General features: G+C 33.9%; 1 protein-coding gene and 1 non-coding gene across 4 annotated transcripts in view; one reads left to right on the top strand and one right to left on the bottom strand.

Annotated features, from left to right (window-relative positions):
* Nucleotides 1–7,889: 7,889 nt before the first annotated feature.
* On the bottom strand, nt 7,890–7,961 carry Trnam-cau (transfer RNA methionine (anticodon CAU)). Its single transcript has one exon. It is a non-coding gene; the product is annotated as a tRNA-Met (tRNA).
* A 13,349-nt stretch (nt 7,962–21,310) lies between these two features.
* Nucleotides 21,311–23,068, top strand: part of LOC129953815 (failed axon connections) — a 150,208-nt gene continuing 148,450 nt past the window's right edge. For all 3 annotated transcript variants that reach the window (XR_008782589.1, XM_056067299.1, XM_056067298.1), the window contains exon 1: nt 21,311–22,361. Coding sequence is in view for 2 of the 3 variants with exons in the window: in XM_056067299.1 (XP_055923274.1) it covers nt 21,870–22,361 (492 nt within the window). In the remaining variant the exon portion in view is untranslated. The remainder of the gene's footprint in view (nt 22,362–23,068) is intronic.

Here is a 23,068-nt window from a genome sequence, read left to right as displayed (position 1 = left end):
AGCTCTTCTTCCTTCTTGTGTGAGCTGTTTCCACTGCATTCGAAGCGTATGTCCAATCCATTGCCACTTACGTCTTTGTATTATAGATTCTATAGGTTTCCAACCTGTCCTTCTATGAAGGACCTCATTTGTAATACGGTTTGGCCAGAAAATCCTTAGGATGTTACGAAGACATCTATTTACGAAGGTTTGCAGCATTCTTGTCATGGATGAAGTAACCTTCCAAGTGCTACACTCATAAAGAAGCACAGATTCGACATTTGTGCAAAACAGTTGTAGCTTTGTTCTTAAGCTGATATGGGGATAATGATTTTGTGTTTTTTAAAAGTGTGGGATTTTTTTTTTAGAGATTTTGAACTTGGGCATTATGTCGGTATCCCGTGTTTTAAGCCATATTAAATTCGTTTTATATGTCATATTCACAAAAATGTGTGTCCATGGTCTAAAAAAGTTAAAAAGTTTTATTTATTGGTCAGCTATGCGAAATTTGTAATTATATTTATATATGACTTCATGGGATATTTGCTAGGAGGATTGCGAATGGGATGTTCGCAAAAGCTTGCTTAACCCTTTTACGCCCGCTGTCCTCGTTTGCGGACAGGTTTTAAAATGCCGTTATTTTTGTTTACAGTTTTCTTTTCCTTTGTTCAAACGTGGTTTTGCATTGCCAAGGAGTGTGTTTTAGTGAAAAGATGTACTTTTTCGTCATTTATAATTTATTTTGCAAAAAAAAAATATTTTATTTATTTCTTGGAATAATCCGATTATTGACCAAAAGGTAAACAACATTTTTTTATATTTATTTTGTTAGATTGTTCCTAATTCGTGTATTTTTATTCGGACAATATGTTAAATGGTAGATGTTTTCGTTTTCGTATGTTCTATTGCAGTAATTGACTGCAATAGGAGGTATTTTGTTGTGATGTCCTCAAATGGGTAAAATGGCCTAATTAGTAATACAACACACATAATATTTGCAGATTTGTTTGAGGTAAGTAAAATGGCTAAGCGACCATTCCAAGCTGTAGGTGAGTATCGGCGACTGGAAGAAGCAATTGAAAACATTTTCAATGAAGAAGATAACCAGAAAGTAACCTACGAAGTAATAGCCATCCCCCCAGAACCAAGAGTTCTGACGGACAATGAGGACGACGAAGACAATTTTATGGAAAATATTCCTCCATCTGATAACCCTGGAAACGTGGAGGTATTCAAGTCCCGAAATAATAATGAAAAATTAGATGAAGAATGGGATAGCAGTAATGACGAACCATTGGCAAGGTATAGAAGGGTCGAGGCATTGGAACCGCGGTGGCTCAAATGCGACGGTTCGTACGATGCTAGGTCTTCTACCTCAACAACTAATAATGTACAGACCCGAACAGATTTTTTAAAAAATGAGCCGAAGGATCAAACACCGGCCAGTATATTTGAAAAAATATTTGATACGGAAGTCTTTGACATGATCGTTTTGAACACGAAGTTATATGCCGCACAAAAAAATAATCACGAATTTCAAATAACTGTGGATGACCTCAAATTGTTTTTTGGCATTCTACTATTGACAGGTTATCACTCACTTCCGCGAGAAAGGTTGTACTGGTCCTTGGATGAAGACTTACATGTTCCCAGTGTGTCTAAAGTTATGTCAAAGAACAGATTCATGGATATAAAGAAATACTTGCATTTTTGCGACAATGACGCTGCTTCTCGGTCCACCGATAAGCTGTTCAAAGTACGACCACTTGCTGATTTGCTTATCAAGAAATTTCTCCAGTTGGGTGTTTTTCATGAAAATTTATCTATATATGAATCTATGATAAAATATTTTGGACGACACCCATCGAAGCAGTTCATAAGAGGCAAGCCAGTGCGATTCAGTTACAAAAACTAGATGATTGCAAGTTCTGATAGTTATTGTTTCGCTTTCAATATATATATTGGGGAAAATCAGTATACAGAGCAGTAATGAGCCATTGGGAACACGTGTTGTAAAAGGCCTCTTGAACAAAGTGAATGCTATTCCGCAACAGCATATTGTTTTCTTTGATAATTTCTTCACCAGCCACGCCTTGCTGCGAGATCTGCGTGATGCTGGCTATCGTGCACATGCACTTTGAAGGAAACAAGAACGAAATGATGCTCACTGCTTTCCATCAAGGATATGAAGAAAAAAAACGAGCAGAATTTGACTATCGGTTTGATACAGCAAATAAAATATTGTTCCTACGATGGCTCGATAACAAGGTTTGTACTATGGGAACAAACTACGACTTTGTTTCTTGACAAAAAAGATAAAGTTTCTTCCATAATTCACATAAAGGTATTAGTTATTGGTTAAAAAATCATTAAATGGTTGTAATTTATCAAAATTATAAGAAAATATGGAGCATTACATTCAAATGGGATATTTACATTAAAGATCCGAAATTGGTGAAATATTGTGTAGACAACCGTTGAAATTTTTCAATTTCATCAGATTTAGGAAATTATTTAATATTTGGGATTTTCGAATTAAAGAATTTTAAAAGTAAGTCGAAAATAGAATTGAAGAATTGAAATAGATAGAACATTTTAAATCACTTTTCTTATAAAATAACAATCTATTATCTAAAAATAAAATTGGTATTTTTATAAGCTAATCATGAATATAAGTTCAAAATAATTAAATGATCCAAGGTTATTGAAATTGAAATGAAAGAAAATTGTATTTCAAGACTTTTTTGACAACATGCACATTTTATCGAATATCGTACCATCTAGATATCAAAGTCTTGGAGCTTGAAAATTCATTCCTTTCAAGGATACCTTTTAAAGCCTATTCTGTTCTTCAAACTTTCCTAAAAGCAAATCACTTCTCCCAAAGCTTAACTTTGGACTCAAAATTAATTCTTCAGCCCAAGTTGACTATGCGGTCGGTTAAGTACATGCGACCATATAACTAGACCTATTGAATTTATTTTCTTCTCTTTCCAAATATGCTAAGGCCATAAAATTATGGTTGCATTCAAAATTCCATTCATCGATTTAAAATTATTAGATTTTTATTTGGTTGGTAGAGAAGCGGCTGGCCAAGCGGGTGAGCTACAACTTTATTGGCTTGGCAGAGTAGAGTAGGTGGCACATTCCACCATCACTCACCGCCACCGCCATCGCCGCACCACTTCTATTTGAAACTAATAAATCGGTTTCACAATTACGTGACCTATGGATTTTGCATATCAGAATTCATTTATAGTGCGATGGGAAAGGAGGTGTGCGGGCGGTTTTAGAGGTAAATACTAGTACGTATATAAGGGTACTTGCTAGTTCGCGGACTTTGTTAGTTGTACTTTAATATTTTACATAACATAACTTAATTTGGGATGCTCTGATAATAAATTTTGTTGCTATGCGTTTATTTGTTAGGGAATACCATTACTTTGTATATAGTATTACTGTATACGCAGTTCATATGGCACAGCCGCCGTTAACTATGTTTATATTGAATTATAATCGATGTTGAAAACGATAGAAATTTATGTGTCGATAAACTGCAATTTGTGTGCCATGATTTTAGCGTTTATTATGCTATTAAACTCAAGCCCAGACAAGCCATACCTATGTTAATAATTAATTTAGACATTTTTTAATTTTTTTTTAATCTGTCAGACATTGTGTGTCATGATGGGGCTTTGGATGTTGTTTACAATGTTTGCATATTTGATGTGATACAAATCTCAAAAAGAGGATGGGATGCGAACCACACTGATAACTTTGCACGTTTGTCGATATTTCTAAAAGTTTAACAAAATATTAATAACAACATTTTGAGTAAGATTAAAAAGGTTTGAAGTCAATATCTTTCTTTGTGTAAATAAATATTTAAGTCGAAAACCGTGTCTAATTAGTTAGCAGATTTTATTTTTCTAAAAAAAATGTATTATTTTATAATAATTTTGAAGTCAATATTTTCGTTGACTCTTGAGATATTCAAGTTGAAAATCAGTTTTTTAACAATTTTCTGTATCAATTTTTGTACATTTTTTAAAATTAAATTACTATTGGATTCTTTTGAAAATGTCAATAAATGTTGAAAACCATGTTATTTATCAGATAAAATTTCAGAATCTTAAATTATCACCACAATATTTGAGTCGGAAATCACTTTTTAACAACTTTTAGTAGTATCTTTTTAGGTCTTTATATTATTGTGAAACGTAAGCTGTTGGTTGATATTTTTTCTAATATAGGTACACAAATTTGGAATCCCTACACAATGTATGTATAATTAATTAAAGTCACGAGCTTCATTGGTTCGACATATTATATTTGTTATCAAACCAGTTCTGTACTTTTTTAAATTGCCATAATAAAAATCCACAAACTCCATTTTGATGAAAGTCCTTTCTACATCTTTTGGTGTTATTATTTTTAAAACAAAATTGATTTGAAGGCGATATCTCTACCAGCTCTTGAGATATGGCCGACGAAAAAATGTATTCTGAACGTACGGACGTACATACGCATATACTGACATTTGTCTAAAACTTTATTATTTAGTTTCTAGGAACCTTGAAACGCCGAGAAATGTCTAAAATGTGTAATTCAACAAATAGGAACGATTACAATAACTTCCTAAGGGGAGGTAAATTAGCGGAACTGCCAATCTGTCCTGTATCAGACCGCATCTATCTAAAAAGAGGAATGCTTTTGGGGAATGAAGCCGCTCAAGCGTGCACTCTCTAAATACACGTCATTCGGATAGAACGCCCCAAAAATTAAATTGTTGGTCGAAGACATAGCTCTTGCAATGTGACCTCGAAAGAGTTTTATTAAGTAATTGTCAATTCTGATGATTCGAGCCCAGTTGTATAGGACCTTGTTGGAATAGTAATGCAGGAATAAGTATAAGATCTATATCCTCTCCTCTTTGGCGAAATGTTTCGAGTAAGTTCCTCTTTCTAAGCTACCAAAGGTTAACAAATTGGCAGCGTAATTGTCGTCTTGAACCTGGGGGCTGGGCTGAGAAGACTTTCTTGGCTGGGCCGTTGTCGTCCATTCGCTCGATGTGGCCGAGCCAATGTAGTCGTCTTTTCTTGGCCTTCTGGACTACATCCACACCGTGGTACAGCTCATACAGTTCTCGGTTGTATCTTCTTCTCCATTCGCCATCGTCGCATACGGGACCAAAAATCCGTCGAAGAATTTTTCTTTCGAAAGTGCCCAGTATCAATTACCCCTTTTTCCTTATCGTCCAGCACTCGGCGCCGTAAAGTAGGGCTGGTAAAATCAAAGTTTTGTACAGCAGACACTTTTTCTTTCGAGTGAGGAGTTTTAAGCCCAGTTGTTTGGCCAAACCGAAGCAGCAGCGGTTCGCTAGGGTAATTCTTCTTCGGACCTCCACTAAGATGTCGTTCGTGGGATTGATGTTTGTTCCAAGGTAGGTGAACTCCTTAACTACCTCGAAATTGCTGCTACCAACAGTGATGTTTTGTCCTAGGCGGTGGACAGATATTGCTTTGTTTGTTGATAACATGTACTTTGTTTTGTCCTAATTCACTTTAAGACCAACTAGTTTCGCCTGTTCTTCAATCGCTGTGAAGGCCTCAAGTACATCTCTCTTGGATCGACCGATTATGTCTATAACGTCCACATAGCCTAGGAGCTGGGTGAATTTATTAAAGATAGTGCCCTCCGTGCTCACACCTATCTTACGCACTATCTGCTCCAGGACTATGTTGAAGAAGTCACATGACAACGCATATCCTTGTAACCCTGCGTAAGTTTGGAATAACTCGGATGAGCTATTACCCATTTGATCACTGCACGGCGTATTCTTTAGCGTCATGTGGCACATCTGGATCAGTTTGTTCGGGATCTCTTGGTGGTGTATGCTATCATATGCAGCTTTAAAGTCGATGAAAAGATGGTGGGTTTCGACTTAAAATTCGTTGGTCTTCTCCAGGATCTGCCTCAGTGTTAATATTTGGTCTATAGTTGTTCTGCCTGGCCTAAAGCCACACTGGTACGTGCCGAAATTTGTGTTGCAAAAAGGAGTAAGACGCTCACACAGTACGTTGGATAGGATTTTGTATGCAACATTAAGCAGGGATATGCCACGGTAGTTTTTGCATAACATCGAGTCGCCTTTATTTGTAGTTAGGGCATATGGAGCTTATCGACCAGTCAGTGGGTATGCATTCTTCCTCCCACACCTTGGTGATGACCTGGTGCATGCGGTTTATCAAAACATTTCCTCCATGTTTAAAGGCGGGTATGCCATCTGACTCGGTGGACTTGTTTTTTTTTTAGCTTTTGGATGGCTCTATCTACCTCTTCTCTGCTGGGGGCTGGGACTGGGTCTTCATTGACTGGTCTTGCTTCTCTTTCGTCATTATCTTGCTCGACATTTTGCGCATTCAGCAGCTGTTGGAAGTGCTGCTTGAAAACATCTACAATTTCCTGTGCTTCGGTGACTAGTTTTCCTTCACTGTTTCGAAGAGCTTGTGTCCCGGTTCTAAAACCAGAAACTAATTGCTTCGACCTTTTAAAGAAACGTCGGGTGTTGTTCTTGGCCCGAGACTCCTCTAGATCTTTGAGCTGAGAAACTGCGGATGCTCTTTTCTTCCGGGTCTTTTTCTCATTTCTCCTTTTCGTGCGGTACTCTTCCCTTGCTGCTCTTATTTTCCGTTGCAGCATCTGCACACGTGCATTTTCCGTCTCTCTTTTCAATATCACGCACTCATCATCATACCACGTGTTCTTTTTCGGGGGTGGCTGGTAACCTATGGTGGTTTAGGCTACATTTTTTATTATTTCGCGATATTGGTTCCACAATGTGTTGACGTCTGTATAGTATTTGGGAGGACGGCGGCAGAGAGTTGCTCGCTCAGGCGCTCACTGTAGTCTCTGGCATTCTCCAATGTGCTATGGCAACCGATGTTGAACTTCTTTCTTTGGGCCGCACGTGTTTTTTTGTCGTTTGATATTCGAGATCTAAACGATTAGTCGGAAGCCGTTATCTGTTGTTTCTTCGTAGAGGCTGTGCTTTCCAACTAATTTGCCTAAGATGTCTTCCTTTCCGATTTTTGCATTGAAGTCTCCGAGTACGATTTTGACGTCGTACTCTGGACAGTCCTCGTAGGCTCTATCCGGAAGATCGTAGAAATCCTCCTTGCTAGACTCCTCAGCTTCATCGGTAGGGGCGTGTGCACATATTATACTGATGTTCTGTAATATGGCCTTGATGCGGATCACAGCCAGACGATCACTTATTGGTTTCAAATCCATGACTTTCGATCCAAGCCGATTTCCCACGACGAATCCGCATTCAAATATATGCAATCTTTGATGACAGCTATAATAAATGTCGCAATTCTTTCTCTTCACTGTCCCTGATCCTATCAATCGTATTTCCTGGATCGCAGTAATATCTGCCTTATACTGCGAGAGGACAGATTCAAGTTTCTGAGTTGCACCTGGAGGGTAGAGGGTTCTTACATTATTATAACATTAAAAACTCTCTCTCTTTATTTGTTAACAATGTGAAGCTATTTCATCCATCTTCAAAAAATTAAACAAAATAGGTACCTAGGAATTTAGTTTGATTTTTTCAAAAATTACTTAAGTGACATACCTTCTTATATTTTTATAATTACTTACAATTCAACGCTTTAAATAAGACAACACACAATTAAAACGTTTGGACCAAGAAGGCTAGCACACATTTATTTTACCTAAATCTAATCTTTGCATACCTTCCTATATTTTTATAAATTATAGGTACATTGTTTAATCAGCAACTATAAAAATAAAACTCTCACAATCTGACGTCGTTGATTAAGTTTCGTTCCCTTCATACCACTCAACAACATAAATATTAATATTGAATTAAAAAAAAAAGTGCTTAGCAGAGCATGGTTTCGATCCACGGACCTCTGGGTTATGGGCCCAGCACGCTTCCACTGCGCCACTCTGCTTGTTTGAATCGGTGGCTAATATTCAATAAGTACACATGATTTTTTTGTGTATTTACATTTTTTATAAAGAGTTGATTCATAGAAAAGTAGATACACAAAAAAATTAAATATAAATGGGTTGGTAAGCTAGAAATTGTTGATTTTCATATATTTCACAATATTACGAATAAAATTTATTCATTATTATTATTACTATAATCTTTAATTTTTCAAAATATAAAGTACAAATGTTTTGATATAAAAGATTCACGAGCATGGCTTGAAAGCTGTCTGCCGATTATATCTAAAATGATTACATTTATAAACTTTAAACACAGCAAGAAAATTGAAAATGAAAAAGTGTAGAGTATTTGAACGTTAAATATAATTTTGCCAGCAACCCTATGAGGTCTGTAATGAAGCTCAAGCATTTCAGTTCGGATCTTAAATATTAAACTCATCTCGTTAACTGTGAATTCTTTTCGAAAATAATTAGCTTCAGGTTGCTGCATATCGTTCTTGACGTAGGTACATAGACTCTTTACCACGGTTCAGATAATTTTGAAATATTTGTTCGTCAATTGCTGAGATGCATTCATAAAATTCATCCTTCCACGGACCAAAGTTAGCAGCCAATTCTTCCCAATCTTTGAACGGCGTGTAACCACGCTAAAGTGCAATCATGAGTACTTTTTTTTTGAAGATTATTATCACATCTCTTTTAAACTTTGACAATGTAGTCCGCATTTGCTTTAATGTTTCTTAGGAAAATTGGATGTAGTCCAGATTCGACATATATTGCATAATTACATAGGTGTGTTTAAAGGGACCTTTAATACACGTTTGAAAAACATATCTCTGCATAACTTTAAAGTTTTCACAAGCTTCGTAACCATTATCATAACAGAGTGAACTTTACTTGAACAAAATGCGCACGTCTTAATGAAAAGCCAACTGAAAACAATTGCGCTGGAAGTGTTCGCAATATTTTTGTGAATACTAGGATGGAGAAAGTACCTACCACCTACATGATAATTATTATTTATTAAGTAAGTACTTCATAAAGTCTTTGCAGAAATCAAAACGAAAGCAAAAATATTATCTTTGATAAAATACAGCGGAGTTTGCAGTATATTGCGAATAAAAATTTTAAAAATTCTCCCAAAACACCGGCAGAAGTGCAGGAAGTTTTCCAAGACGAAGCAGTTTATGATAAATTCTATTATTCCAAATTAAATGGAAATAAACAATGGCAATTTTTCAACATATGCTACCAAGAAAAAGACTTTGCATATTGCGTTTTTTGTACTGATAACCAAAAATTCTCTAAAAGCATATTAGCATTTATTAAGTTATATACAAAGGAGTATTATTGATATGTCTCAAGCAACTTCTATAACAGATTATGAAACAGGATTGAGAAGCGCAATTGAAAAAAGTTTCCCTGATTTAAAAATGTTTGGTTGCTGGTTCCATTAATTCCAGGCATTGCGTCGATTCATAACCATGAAGGACAAAAGACTCGCTCAATATATTCGGCAAAATAAAGAAGCGTCTAGAATTTATCACAAATTTCTATCTCTTCGATTATTACCTGGAATGCACATTTCGGATAGCTTCCAACTACTAACCGAAGATTTAGGAAAATTGAACGCTTTAGATAGATTCAATTTATTTATAAAATATTTTGAGAATCAATGGAGGCACAATATTCCCTTTTACATAATATTTACAAAAAGGTGTTATGATTTTATTATTACAGATCGGTCCACATAACTTTTCAGTTTTCGATTCTGAAATCCGCACTACGTCTGCAATAGAAGCTTACAATAGCGTCATAGGAAAAAGCATTCCAAAGAAGGTTTCTTTTTTTTAAATTTGTAGCATTTTTACAGATGCAAGAATTTGAAAAAGTAAGAAAATTTGATCTATTGATGAATACCAATGGTAGTGTGGGAAAAAAGGGTACTAAAAAGTCCTGTGTTTTGAAAGCAGATATGATTTCGAAATTCAAGAATGATCTTTTACAAGGAACTATAACTCCTTCTAAATTCCTTGGCCAACTGGTGTTATCAATAAATAATTTAATTGTACAAATGGAGCCTGATGAAGATCTTTTTGAAGAATTATCATATTTGGAAGAGGACATTGAAGACGAGTCGTTAAACCATATTAAAACCAACCAAAATACAATTAATAATAATATGTGTGTGATTTGTTTCATAAAGCAGCCAAATATCTTATTTTTTCCTTGTAAGCACTTGAAAATTTGCAGTGAATGCTGTCTTACAATGCAAACTCACAAAATTAATCAAACTAGTAAACTAGCATGTCCATTCTGTCGTGCAGAAGTTCATGAAACCCTTCCAATATTTATCTGATAAATAAATGATTTTTTATGGAGGGGTGCGATAGAGCTATGAAATATAAGGCCATTATGGCTTTATTTCTCATTTTTTTCTTACGCAAAAAGTTATATATTGGACATTTCGTAAAAGGGACAACCATAATTTTTTGTCCTCATCTCTCATGGCTCTCCTTTTTTTGTTATTAATTACTTTATACTTACTATAATAAAAAAAACTTTAAAGAAATGTGTACAAATAGGTACCGAACTTAACTACTATATTTTTAGTAGGAAATTGGAATTCGTGTTCCATGTTTTCTAATATCACCATTACAAAATACAACTAATCCCACGTTAAAACTATAATACCGTCTACCATGCTTTGGATCTTCAAGCCATTTATGAAGGTCGATAATTTTAATCTGATGGTCCTTCCGAAACGGTTTCCATCTTAGTAATAAGAACAATTGATCTGTACTTAATCCATTTACGATTCCAAATGTTGTTACTAGTGGGACTTATTTCGTTTATGAAAGTGGGACTTAATTCATTTAAGAAATATATTATTCAAGGAGGAGTTATATCATTTTGAGTGGCAGTTATTTCATTTCAAGTAAATTTTTAAATCATTTCATTTTGGTGGGACTTATATCGTTTTCAAAAGTGGGACTTATTTCGTGGGAGTTATTTCATTTTTTTAAGCAATTTTTGGTGGGACTTATTTCTTTTTTAAAAGTGGGACTTATTTCGTGGGAGTTATTTCAAAGACCCAACTTTTAATTATTGCATCAAATACTTTGAATTTTACCATCGGTTTGATATATTTATCATTTAAAAAACTTAACCAAATGCAGTTAATGGCTGATTTCGAAACTAATGTTTTATATGAGGTCCGATGTTTAAATTTTATGTTATTGTAAATCCTAAGTATTTAAATTTTTTAACTACCTCTATTCTTTCACCATTAAGGTTCCAAGAACGGTAATTTCTGACATTATGATTATAAGATCTGAAAACCATAATCTTCTTTGAAGTGTTTATTTGAAGATCCCAAGAGTTACAATACTGGTTAAGTTTGTAAATTAGCAGTTGTAGAGATACCGGACTATCAGTAAGAATGACAAGGTCATCCGCATCCCCCTGAAACACTACCATTAGATACTACCGCTGTTGTATTTGAAACAAGTATCTCATATATTCTTAAAAATGTTATTGATAATCCAACACCTACTAGTTTGAAAAGTAATATTTTCTGTTTATAGTATCAAAGGCAGCTTTAAAATCTACAAAAAATAGCATAGAGATTAGTTTTCTTATCCAAAAAACGTTTAGCGACATTAGTTAGAGTACAAATTTGATCAACTGTTAGAGGTTAGCAGAAAACCCAGCCTGGGAACAACTTATTTTGTTGTTTGTTTTAACAAAAGGTACAAGTCAAATCTATAGCATCTGAGTAAACAGTTTTCGTAATGAATTGAGAACAGAGATACCTCTGTAGTTTTCAGAGAAATTAGGATCTCCTTTTTAATGGATCGCTAAAATGGATGACTATTTGAAGAAATTTGGTATTTCTTCGTTGTTACCAATATATATTCTAAAAATTGTGAGCTGGCATTTTTCAAAAACTCGGCTGGGATGCCATCTAAACCCGAAGCCAAAAAGTAGTTCTGGCATTGAAAACGGAGTGTCTAGTTCTTCGATGTAAATAAAAGGTAACGCAAAACATATGTAAGATTGGTTAGGATCTACTTTTGTAAGTTTTTCGAAATATTAGCCCATCATGTCAATACTGATTGGAAAAACATTCGATCTGTTTCGGTTACATAAAATTCGTACATTTTACCAGAATTCTTTAGCATCCCTGCATTGAATTATATTATATTTTTTGCACATTTTGTTGTTTTTTATAGAGGCATGAGTTATTATTCGCCTGAAGATAAAGATATTTCAAGGTTAAGTTGTTAGTTTTCCTAAAGAGTTTCAACCATTTAAAAGATATTTCTCTGCCTTTTCAAGAGGCATCATCAAACCAGTTGCACTTGTAAAAAATGTCTCTGTTAACTTATGGGTGACACTTGACTATCTTATGGTTTGTAATGTAATAATAGACTTGGTTGATTCATCCGGTAGCGAAAGATCAATCGAATGTTGATTCCGATTTTGCCTATAAATATCATATTTTTTAACAATCCAGCTCAATTTTGAATAACTGGTATGGTTTTGTTCTTGGAAATTAATTAGTTGGGATTTAAACTCACAAGAGACACAAATGGGAAGATGTAATGAATAGTTAGCAGGGATAACGTTGAAATCTTTTACAATATCAAGCCAGTCACCTTTGGCTAGGCAATAATCGATAACTGATCAACCTTGACTACTAATAAAAGTAAAGTTTGATTTATCCCATATACCTACCCACCCTAACTAACCTCCTTAAAATGTACTACCAGTCCTTGATTTTTTACGATAGTCTTAGAAAGAAGATGTATCTTTACGTTTAAAGTCGCATTCTTAGGTAGAATTGGTAACAATCTTACGTTTAAGAAAAATGTTTGAAAAAAGATTTAGCAATTTTGATCAAACTTTGTAATTGAAATGAGCAAAATAATTGCTTTAAGATAGTGATAAAAGTAATACGACCTATGGTCTCCACAATATATACAAGGTAATTAATTTTGCGCTTTCAAAAGTATAGGGCTGGAATCCGACATCTGTCAAACTATGAGTTGTTAAACAAATATTTTTTGTTTAAACGATGTAGTGTTTCACAAATAAGTCAACGTTCAGACTTTAAAATAAAAAAGAAAAAGAGGCTGGGATGCGACCCACACTGATAACTTCCCATCCTTTCTGTCGATTTGTCATGCTTAAAAGCTTTGCAGGTTTTCGTGTTTTGTTAAAAAAATTGTCATTTGAATTATTATAAAAAAATTTAAAATTAATAACAATATTTTGCAATATGATGAAAAAGTTTGATTTCAAAATATATTTTTATTAACGAGATTTTTTTATTTATTATATAAACAAATACAAATTGGATGAATGAAATGAATTTGAAGTCAATGTATTCTATTATTCACGAGATATCGAGAACCGAATATCAATTTTTACCAAATTTGCGTACTTTTTTTGTAGATTTAAAATTTTTATGATAAAACTGACTGTCAGATTTTTATATAAAAATTACTGAATGTCGAAAACAAATATTTCTGGGAGTTGAAATAAGTTTGAAACCACCATTTTTAGCTAGTTTTAGTATTGTTTTTTTGTAGTTTTTTTTTATTTTTTAACTGTCAATTTGATTTTTCTCAAAATTTTATCGAATGTTGACAACAATATTTTCTATAAGATAAAATTAGGTTGAAGCCAATATCTCAAAGTTTTAAAAAGTTATTTCAGTCGAAAATAAATTTTTACTAACTTTTATTACTTTTTTTTTAGGTTTTTATTTTTTGTAAAAAATTGTTTATTTGATGGATTTTTATAAAAAAATTACTGAATGTCGAAAACAATATTTCTGTGGGATAAAATAAGTTTGAAACCAATATTTTTAATTTTTGAAAAGCTATTTGAGTCGAAAATCAATTTTTACCAAAATAAAAAAAATTTTTTTTTTGGTTTTTAATTTTTGTAAATAAAACTATCAATTCCATTTTTCTTAAAATTTTACCGAATGGTCAAAACAATATTTTCATAAGATAAAGTTAGATTCAAGCCAGAATCTCAAAGTTTTGAAAAGTTATTTGAGTCAAAAATCAATCTTTACTAACTTTTTATTTATTTTTTGTTTAATTTTCATTTTTATGTAAAAAAAATTGTTTATTCGATCTTTCAAAAGCTTCATTACAATAGGAATCAATCATTTGACCATTAAGAGAATATTTCCCTGCAAATATTTAAAACTGCATCCACAAAAGAATTTTGGGGTAGACATGTTGCAGCTACCAACTTAGCTACTATGTTTGGCTCGACATATAACAAATATGCGAATATGTATATGCGAATCGTCTATCTCAAAAATGAATTTTTTGAAGAACAAATATCGTTCGATATTATCAGACGCCCACCTTGATGACACCCTTCGTATTTGCTGCTCCCCGCTTGAACAAAACTACACAAAACTGGCTCAGGACCATCGTTTTAATTTTTCTCATTAATATTACAGTAACTTAAATGAAGCAAAATAAATTGTGCAAAACTTTTTTTTTCACATCAATTAAAATGTTTTCAACCATATCTGGACCCCACTTTAATTTGTTACGATCAAAAGCTTTATCCAACAGAAAATCAATTTTGAAAGAAATATTTTGCCCGGCTGCAATATCTACAAAATAAAATTTTATCAAAAATTTAAATGCCATACAAAGAAATAACGACATTTTCGATCATCGAAAATCATCATCAATTTAAAAAATTTGACCATCGACAAGAGCTTGCATTGAAAGACAAGATTATTGAAATCTGTTGATTAAGTCTTAAGAAAATTTGAAAAAAATAACTGCTTTATGAGGGGTGCCCTTCTGAAGCAATACCAAAATATGTTTTTCTTATAGAAGGAAGCCGAAATAAGAAAAAAATTAGAAACATTTCTAAATCTGTTCATTTCTGAAAAAAATCGGATTTTCCAATTTACACCAAAAAAATTGTATGGGACTGCTGTTATTTTTAGTATTAAAATATGAAAAAAACGCCTTAAGCTCATTGGCTTAGACTTTAGAGGCCAGGACAGACGGATGGAATAAGGGAACCAACTTTTTTTGACTTTTCTACCATTGTAATGTTATGTTTGATTCGAATTTTAAAATTGTTAATTTTTGCAACAAAGTTGAGAAAGTAAAATACAAATTTTGTTTTAATTTACAAAAAAATAAATAATTCAAAACATAATAGGGGTCATATCCATTAACACAATACGATTAGTTTTGAATTTAAGGGAATTCCTACAAAACTACAAACAATTTATCTCCAAGGGGGTTCATGACCCCTACGACCCCCTCTGGATCCGCTATTGAAATAAATTGAAAAATTAACTCATTTTCTTTCTAAAAAAAGTTGTTTCTAATCTGTTTTCAGAAGTGTAAAATCGGCTTTATGTTTAACAGAACAAAGTTCTTAAGGATTTAACGCTTTCAAACTGGACGATCTGTGAAATACATCCTCAAAATAAAAATGGAATAACTCCACAAATTGGGGCTTTATTGCATAATGAATTTAATCAACAATTTGAAAATAGAATACCAAATAGGCATGAAATAAGTCCCCCTAAAAGATTAAAATAAGTCCCCGACTTGAAGAATTCTCTCACTAATTTATTTCTTTACAAAGTGAAATAACGGTAATTTTTAACTTCCCATAGGAAGTTATAGTAATGGGTCCGGTTTGTCGACTTAAAAATTTTGACATTTCCCGACGTTTAAAGGTCCCTAGAGTCGAAATTAAAGATTTTTAGAAAGATGTCTGTGCGTGCGTGTGTACGTACGTCCGTACGTTCGCGACGTTTTTAAGTCGTCCATAGCTCAAGAACCAGAAGAGATATCGACTTCAAATAAATTTTGTTATACAGATAATAAGGCATAAAGATACAATAAGGGCTCTCAAGAAAATTGCGAGGGTGGTTTTTTACCATAGCAGTTTAAAAAAAAGTGAAAATTTTTGTTAACCCTAAATATCTTACGAACCAAAAACGCTAGAGACTTGAATTAAATTTTATATAATATATTGTAACGTGATATCAAAGAACTATATTTTTTGAATAAAATCCATATAACAGTTTTTTTTATAAATCAAAAAATCTGACAAAAAAATTTGTCACCTCCAAAATGTTACGACTAAAATATGGTTTCATCTCCAAAACAATTTTGTGCAAAGAAAAATAATTTTTTTGACATTTGATAAAATTTTGAGAAAAATAGAATTGATAGTTTTTTTTATAAAAATAAAAATCTAAAAAAAAACATTACTCAAAGTTGGTAAAAATCGAATATCGATTCAAATATCTTTTTAAAAACTTGAAATTTAGAAATATTTTTTTCAACATTCTGAAAAATTTTGAAAAAAACGAATTGACAGTTTTTTTTACAAAAATTAAAACTCTAAAAAAACAATACTAAAACTTGATAAAAATTTCCTTTCGACTAAAATAACTTTTCAAAAATTTATTCCACAGAAAATATTGTTTTCGATATTCAATAATTTTTATATAAAATCCAACAAAAAATAGTATGCAAATTTGGTAAAAATTGTTACGAGTACATATACAGACAGACGGGATGGGAAGTTATCAGTGTGGGTCGCATCCCAGCCTCTTTTTAATTTTAATATTGTCTCTGAAAAAATGAAATAAGGCCAAATTATTTTGAGAAATAAGACCATTTTATTTTAATACGGTAAGTACAACAGTGAGTTATGTATAAGATGCATGCTGTCCGCCTACAACCCCCCTGCTTGGGCAAACTATATGATTTAGCGTATGTGCGAGGTGTATGCCAATTCTTTAGCATTTACAAAATCTGCTTTTAAATTCATAAATTTCCTACAATTTTTAATTACCTAGGTAATGCAAATTTATTACATATACAATATTCCCTTATGCTAGGTTCTTGAAATGTAAAAAAAAATTTGTATACACCCAACCTCGTCCCTGCAACAAATTTTAGGGTGTGAACAAGCAGAGGTATTGCAGGGGTCAGCACAGCATGCCCCCATGCATACAATTCTCACTTTTTATTCAAGTTGTTTAAAGTGAAATAAAACCAATTTGGACCTCCTTAACATTATTATAGAGAAATACAACTAACTCTTAAAAATAGGCCTATTGCACTTCCCAAATTTGGGGGTTTAAGTTGAATTTAGGGACTTTTTTCATCGTGAAATAACTCCCCAAATTAAAAATAAAATTCAACAGCAAAAAGCATGAATTAAAGCAGAAAGAACTTCTCATTAAAAAATTATTTTATGAGGTTATTCCATATTGTTTTTGGGTAGTTATTTCTTAGGAATCACGAAACCGCAAAATATTGTTACAAACTTTAAATTATTGTTTAAAAAAAATTATTGAAAACTTTGTTAAAAAACCTATAAAAACCACAAAAAAAAACTAATAAAAAAATAGTTTTCGACTCAAATATTATGAAAACAAAGAAAAATACTGACTTCAATTTTCGTTATTTTACACAAAATATTGGTGCAAATTTTTAAACATCTATAACCTACTCTAAATCATTTTTAAAATCGAAGTCGACTCTAAAATTGAATTTAAGTTTTAGGGTTGAATCTTTAACAATTTTAAACAATTTAAACTATGCTTAACGCTAAAGCAGCCGTCTTGGATTCAACCCTTTCCAATAGACTGCAACACCAAACAATAAACAATATTTGGACAAACTTGCATTTGGTCGACCGCCCCCACAAATTGGTACTTAGCGATGGATAACCTAAAAAACTTTAAAAATTGGTCCACTGGATTTGAACCCGCTGACTTCTAAATCTCTTGTGGAATACTCTACCACGAGGGGTCGGCAATTAGTTTAAAGAAACCTACATTTTGAAGTGAATCTGTTTTGGATGCTCTAGAACTGCGATTTAAGGGTATTCTGGTCTAGAGACATTAATTTTAGGTAATATTTGAAGTGCTGTAGAAAAAAGCAAGCAACAATTTTACCATCAATTTTTGTATACATTATTTATTCACATTAGAAGCATACAAAAAAAATAAAAAAGTAAAAAAAATCAAAATTCCGTTAGTTATCAGCTGATGGAGTGGTGCGTCTCAAAAATTTGGTGCGTGACCATACCCACGATTTTAACTCTCCTAGAATTCTGAAATCAAAAACTAAAACAGATTATTAATCTACAATAATTTCGCAATGTCTGGAACTACGGAAAAGTTACAAACATTTTTTTTTACAAAATGGCGACTGCCTAAAAAAAATTAAAAAATTTACCACTCTTTTGAACATTCTTCGATTTGTAAAAAATAGTAAAAATGAAAATTTGGGGATGACCGTAGTTCCGGACGTAGACAAGCCCCTAAAGAAGACTCTCTTAAAATTTCAAGTAAATCGGTTCGGCAGAACCTAAGAAATCGTGAGTATCAGATTCAAGAAGACAGTTCTGAGAAAACGCGTTTAAAGTACCCCATTATGTCTTTTGTTCTAAAGGGTGATTTTTTTGAGGTAAGGATTTTCATGCATTAGTATTTGACAGATCACGCGGGATTTCAGACATGGTGTCAAAGAGAAAGATGCTCAGTATGCTTTGACATTTCATCATGAATAGACTTACTAACGAGCAACGCTTGCAAATTATTGAATTTTATTACCAAAATCAGTGTTCGCTTCGAAATGTGTTTCGCGCTTTACGTCCGATTTATGGTCTACATAATCGACCAAGTGAGCAAACAATTAATGCGATTGTGACCAAGTTTCGCACTCAGTTTACTTTATTGGACATTAAACCAACCACACGAATGCGTACAGAAGAGAATATTGCGTCTGTTTCTGAGAGTGTTGCTGAAGACCGTGAAATGTCGATTCGTCGCCGTTCGCAGCAATTGGGTTTGTGTTATTCGACCACATGGAAGATTTTACGCAAAGATCTTGGTGTAAAACCGTATAAAATACAGCTCGTGCAAGAACTGAAGCCGAACGATCTGCCACAACGTCGAATTTTCAGTGAATGGGCCCTAGAAAAGTTGGCAGAAAATCCGCTTTTTTATCGACAAATTTTGTTCAGCGATGAGGCTCATTTCTGGTTGAATGGCTACGTAAATAAGCAAAATTGCCGCATTTGGAGTGAAGAGCAACCAGAAGCCGTTCAAGAACTGCCCATGCATCACGAAAAATGCACTGTTTGGTGTGGTTTGTACGCAACGTTACGGTGAATGGCGATCGCTATCGCTCAATGCTAACAAACTTTTTGTTGCCAAAAATGGAAGAACTGAACTTGGTTGACATGTGGTTTCAACAAGATGGCGCTACATGCCACACAGCTCGCGATTCTATGGCCATTTTGAGGGAAAACTTCGGAGAACAATTCATCTCAAGGAATGGACCGGTAAGTTGGCCACCAAGATCATGCGATTTGACGCCTTTAGACTATTTTTTGTGGGGCTACGTCAAGTCTTAAGTCTACACAAATAAGCCAGCAACTATTCCAGCTTTGGAAGACAACATTTCCGAAGAAATTCGGGCTATTCCGGCCGAAATGCTCGAAAAAGTTACCCAAAATTGGACTTTCCGAATGGACCACCTAAGACGCAGCCGCGGTCAACATTTAAATAAAATTATCTTCAAAAAGTAAATGTCATGGACCAATCTAATGTTTCAAATGAAGAATCGATGAGATTTTGCAAATTTTATGCGTTTTTTTTAAAAGAAGTTCTCAAGCTCTTAAAAAACCACCGTTTATTAGTTGCAGGCCAACCGATTTGGATGGCTGCTCAGCAAAATACTTATTTCTCCGAAAATAATTTGAATTTGGGAAAATCCTCTCGTAGACATACTCTTAAATAGTTAAACTATGAAAATATGAAAAAAAAATCGATTTTTTTTTTATTTCTAGACCAGAATACCCCCTTAAACACGAATTTCAATAATATAAATGTCCCAAAAACCGCAAAAGGGACCAAACATTTTTCTCTCACAATTTAAAAGTTTTGTTAACTCCTTTAAGATCAAAATATTTTCAAGCATCAGCTCCAATGTACGAGTAAGCTACTGGTAGCGATAGTAATAATATACTCCCTAAAATTGAGTCCGAAATAACTACGTCAAAAAAAAAAAACAGGAAAATCTTGGTATCAGATACTTTCTCTTTTTCTGGGTTTTTGAATTTTTGTAATGTAGCTATAAATGACAAGAAAAAAGAATATATTCTTTTTCGAAGAAACCAAAGTTTCAAAACAATATCTTACATTTCTCTATGAAAGCAATAAAAAAAACTCTAAAATAATGTGTTTTGCTCTTAAATGTGCCATATTTAGAAAACTGTTAGAATCTTGGAATGCTTTTCCATGAAGAAAGTCTACTACCTTGCTCGACAATATCGTTCTAAAATAATTTAATAACTAAAGTTGTCACTTAAGCCCTTGAAATGTTTATATTTAAAGTTAAGAAGCACATTATGTTACTTAAATTTTGATAACCTCCTTTAAAGAACATTTTTAAGCGGTAAGTAAAAACTCGTAAAGCGCGTGAGCCCTCCTCCCCGATTGAAAGTCTGCATCCACACTTGATTTATTAGCTAAAAATTTTGTTTGGCTTAAGTCGACTTAAATCCATTTTCCACATTGTATTAAAGCTACATTTTTGAGCATTCGGCAACTCTACTTGAAATTTCAACTCTAACTTTAAATTCCATTAAAAATAAAACTCCTGGAAAACTGGAGTTTTTAGTTTCCACTCATGTTATACATTCACCTCGCTGCAATCAGTAACTTTCCCCTATTCTAACCAAACACACCATTCAACACCCCAACTCATTTACAATTCTTTTTGCTTGTTTCATCGTCCACTCCATTCCGCTGCAGGGCAACGGTAACAAAAATCAAACATTTTCCCCTTCCTGTGTGTTTTAAATGAGCCCGTCTTTTCTGAGTGCCTAACCGAGTCTGAGACCTTTTTGTTTGGGAAAAGGAAAACCAAACCCACCACAAACTATAGCAAAACTCCACTCTCCATGTCCATCCCTTCGACTTCTCTAGGTATATAATCAACATCAAAATCTACCACACAAAATTTCAATTGAACGCGAACGCTTTGGTTTTGTGCCTTGCGTCTGCATTTTCTGCGCTGCGCTGATTCTGATTGTCGCCTTCGCCTTGCTGTACACTGTACTCTAACTCTACCGCTGCTATCCTCCACCATTCCACAACCACATCCACCAACAACCAACCCAACCGACTTCAACTGTGCCGCTTTGCTTCTGCTCTACTCTGCTTGTACGGTGCGTGGTGAATTAGATTTTTATATTAAAGTTGAAGAAAAATCAAAAGCAAATATACGTTACGGTTTTCCAGCAGCACCGACATTCGTTCAGTATAGTGTGAGCATTCTTAGCTGTCAGTTGTTCTCTCAGTTGTCTGGAGTATAATAATCATAACTGTTCATTGTAGTGCAAGTGCAATTTTGTGTTTTCTTTCTCTGTGTTCTTTCTGTTATACAGATTTACACTATACAACCCATATTTAAAAAAATATACATAAAAACACGGTTCCTAAAATATATACGACAAATTTTGTGTAGAAAAATTGCTTTTTACTTGACAAATTTTCAAATAGAAAAGTCGGTCCTGTTTTAAAAGTGTCCCTGTACCGAATTTCCAATAAAACCAAAAAAATTCCATTTCTAACGGGAAGTGCATAAAAGTACAAGCAAAAAGAGTAGAAGAAAGGAAGAAAACCGTTGTTTCGTAGTGCAATCGTGTTTTTTTGTTTGAAACATACAAATCTAAAATCTAGTGATCTGTGGTGAGAATTTTGAATTTTGTAATATTCAAATTCCCATAACTGTTAATTTCCCATCATCAAACTCTTTTGACTCAAAACTTGACGAAAACATAAATTGAAAAAAAAAAAATAAAAGATGGCAGCTGAAGTAGCAACAAATCAACAACAAAATATCGCCGCCGAGGACAAAGCCGCTGCCCCACCAGCAGCGGTTGAAAATAAAACAGAAGAAGCGGCAGCAAACAATGTAGGCGAAGCGGCCGCTGCTGCTGCGGCAGCGGGCGACAAAGCAGCCACTGGAGACGCCACCGCAAATGCTGCCGATGAGAAGAGTGCTACAGCGGCGGGCGAAGGTGGTGACGGTGCTGCCGGAGATGGTACCGCTACGACACCAGCGGCCGATGGCGATGCCAAGAAGGAGGGCGCCGGCGAGAACCACGAGAACTCGGCCAACAACACCACCGTCACGAAGACCGAAGCGCCACCAAAGTACAACGTCCACAAGGCGAACTTCGAAAAGGATGTTATCTACTTGTACCAATTTTCGCGTACCCCACTGCTGCCATCGCTTTCGCCCTATTGTCTTAAAGTTGAGACTTGGTTGCGTATGGCTGGATTAAAATATGAGGTGAGTCTTAATTTTCTGTCCCAATGGAAAACAAAAACTTATCTGAAATCAAAGTTCTCGAATCTCGAAGAAAATTTTGGGCCCGAAAAATACATTTTCGCCATATTTAAATTTTTCCTTTCCTTTTTCTGGACGATTCCAATTTCGTTCCTTTTTTTCTTGCTCTTCCACTTCCCCCGCAAACAGTACACTTGATTGAAAAAGGAGAAGGTTTTTGTATAATTTTTCGTTTTGTGTATGTTCCGGGAGAGGAACAGCAAAGTATATAAGACGCTTAAAGTAGTAGGTATATATATAAAACGGGATAACTGGTTTTTTCCCATGAAATACACATCCCCTTTATGATTATTTGTATCCTTCAATATGTCTGTGCCTGGGGAAACTTACCTAAACTCCAATAAGTAAAATAAAGATAACATGAAACTTCAAAGTAGCCAACTGGAAAAAGAAAGAGTGAGAGAGAAACAGTAGTTGGAGACGAATTTGAAAATAAAAAAGAAATAAAACTGGGATTTAAAAAAAAAAACTGAGAAACACTGGAAAGTGGAATTTATTTTTTTTTCGCTCGCTTCTCATCTTTAATGTGTGGGAAGAAAATCCAAATCCTTTTCTTTTTCTGAAGAGTTTTATTTTTTTGAACAGATTTTAAATTTTTTAAAGATAAGACTTTTTTTTTGTATGCGTTTTCTTATCTAAAAAGAAAAACG

The sequence above is a fragment of the Eupeodes corollae genome, chromosome 1 (genome assembly GCF_945859685.1).
Source record: "Eupeodes corollae chromosome 1, idEupCoro1.1, whole genome shotgun sequence".
In the NCBI taxonomy this organism is placed as follows: Eukaryota; Metazoa; Arthropoda; class Insecta; order Diptera; family Syrphidae; genus Eupeodes; species Eupeodes corollae.
The sequence above is the reverse complement of the archived record's forward strand: the minus strand, read 5'-3'. Positions and strand labels throughout refer to the sequence as shown.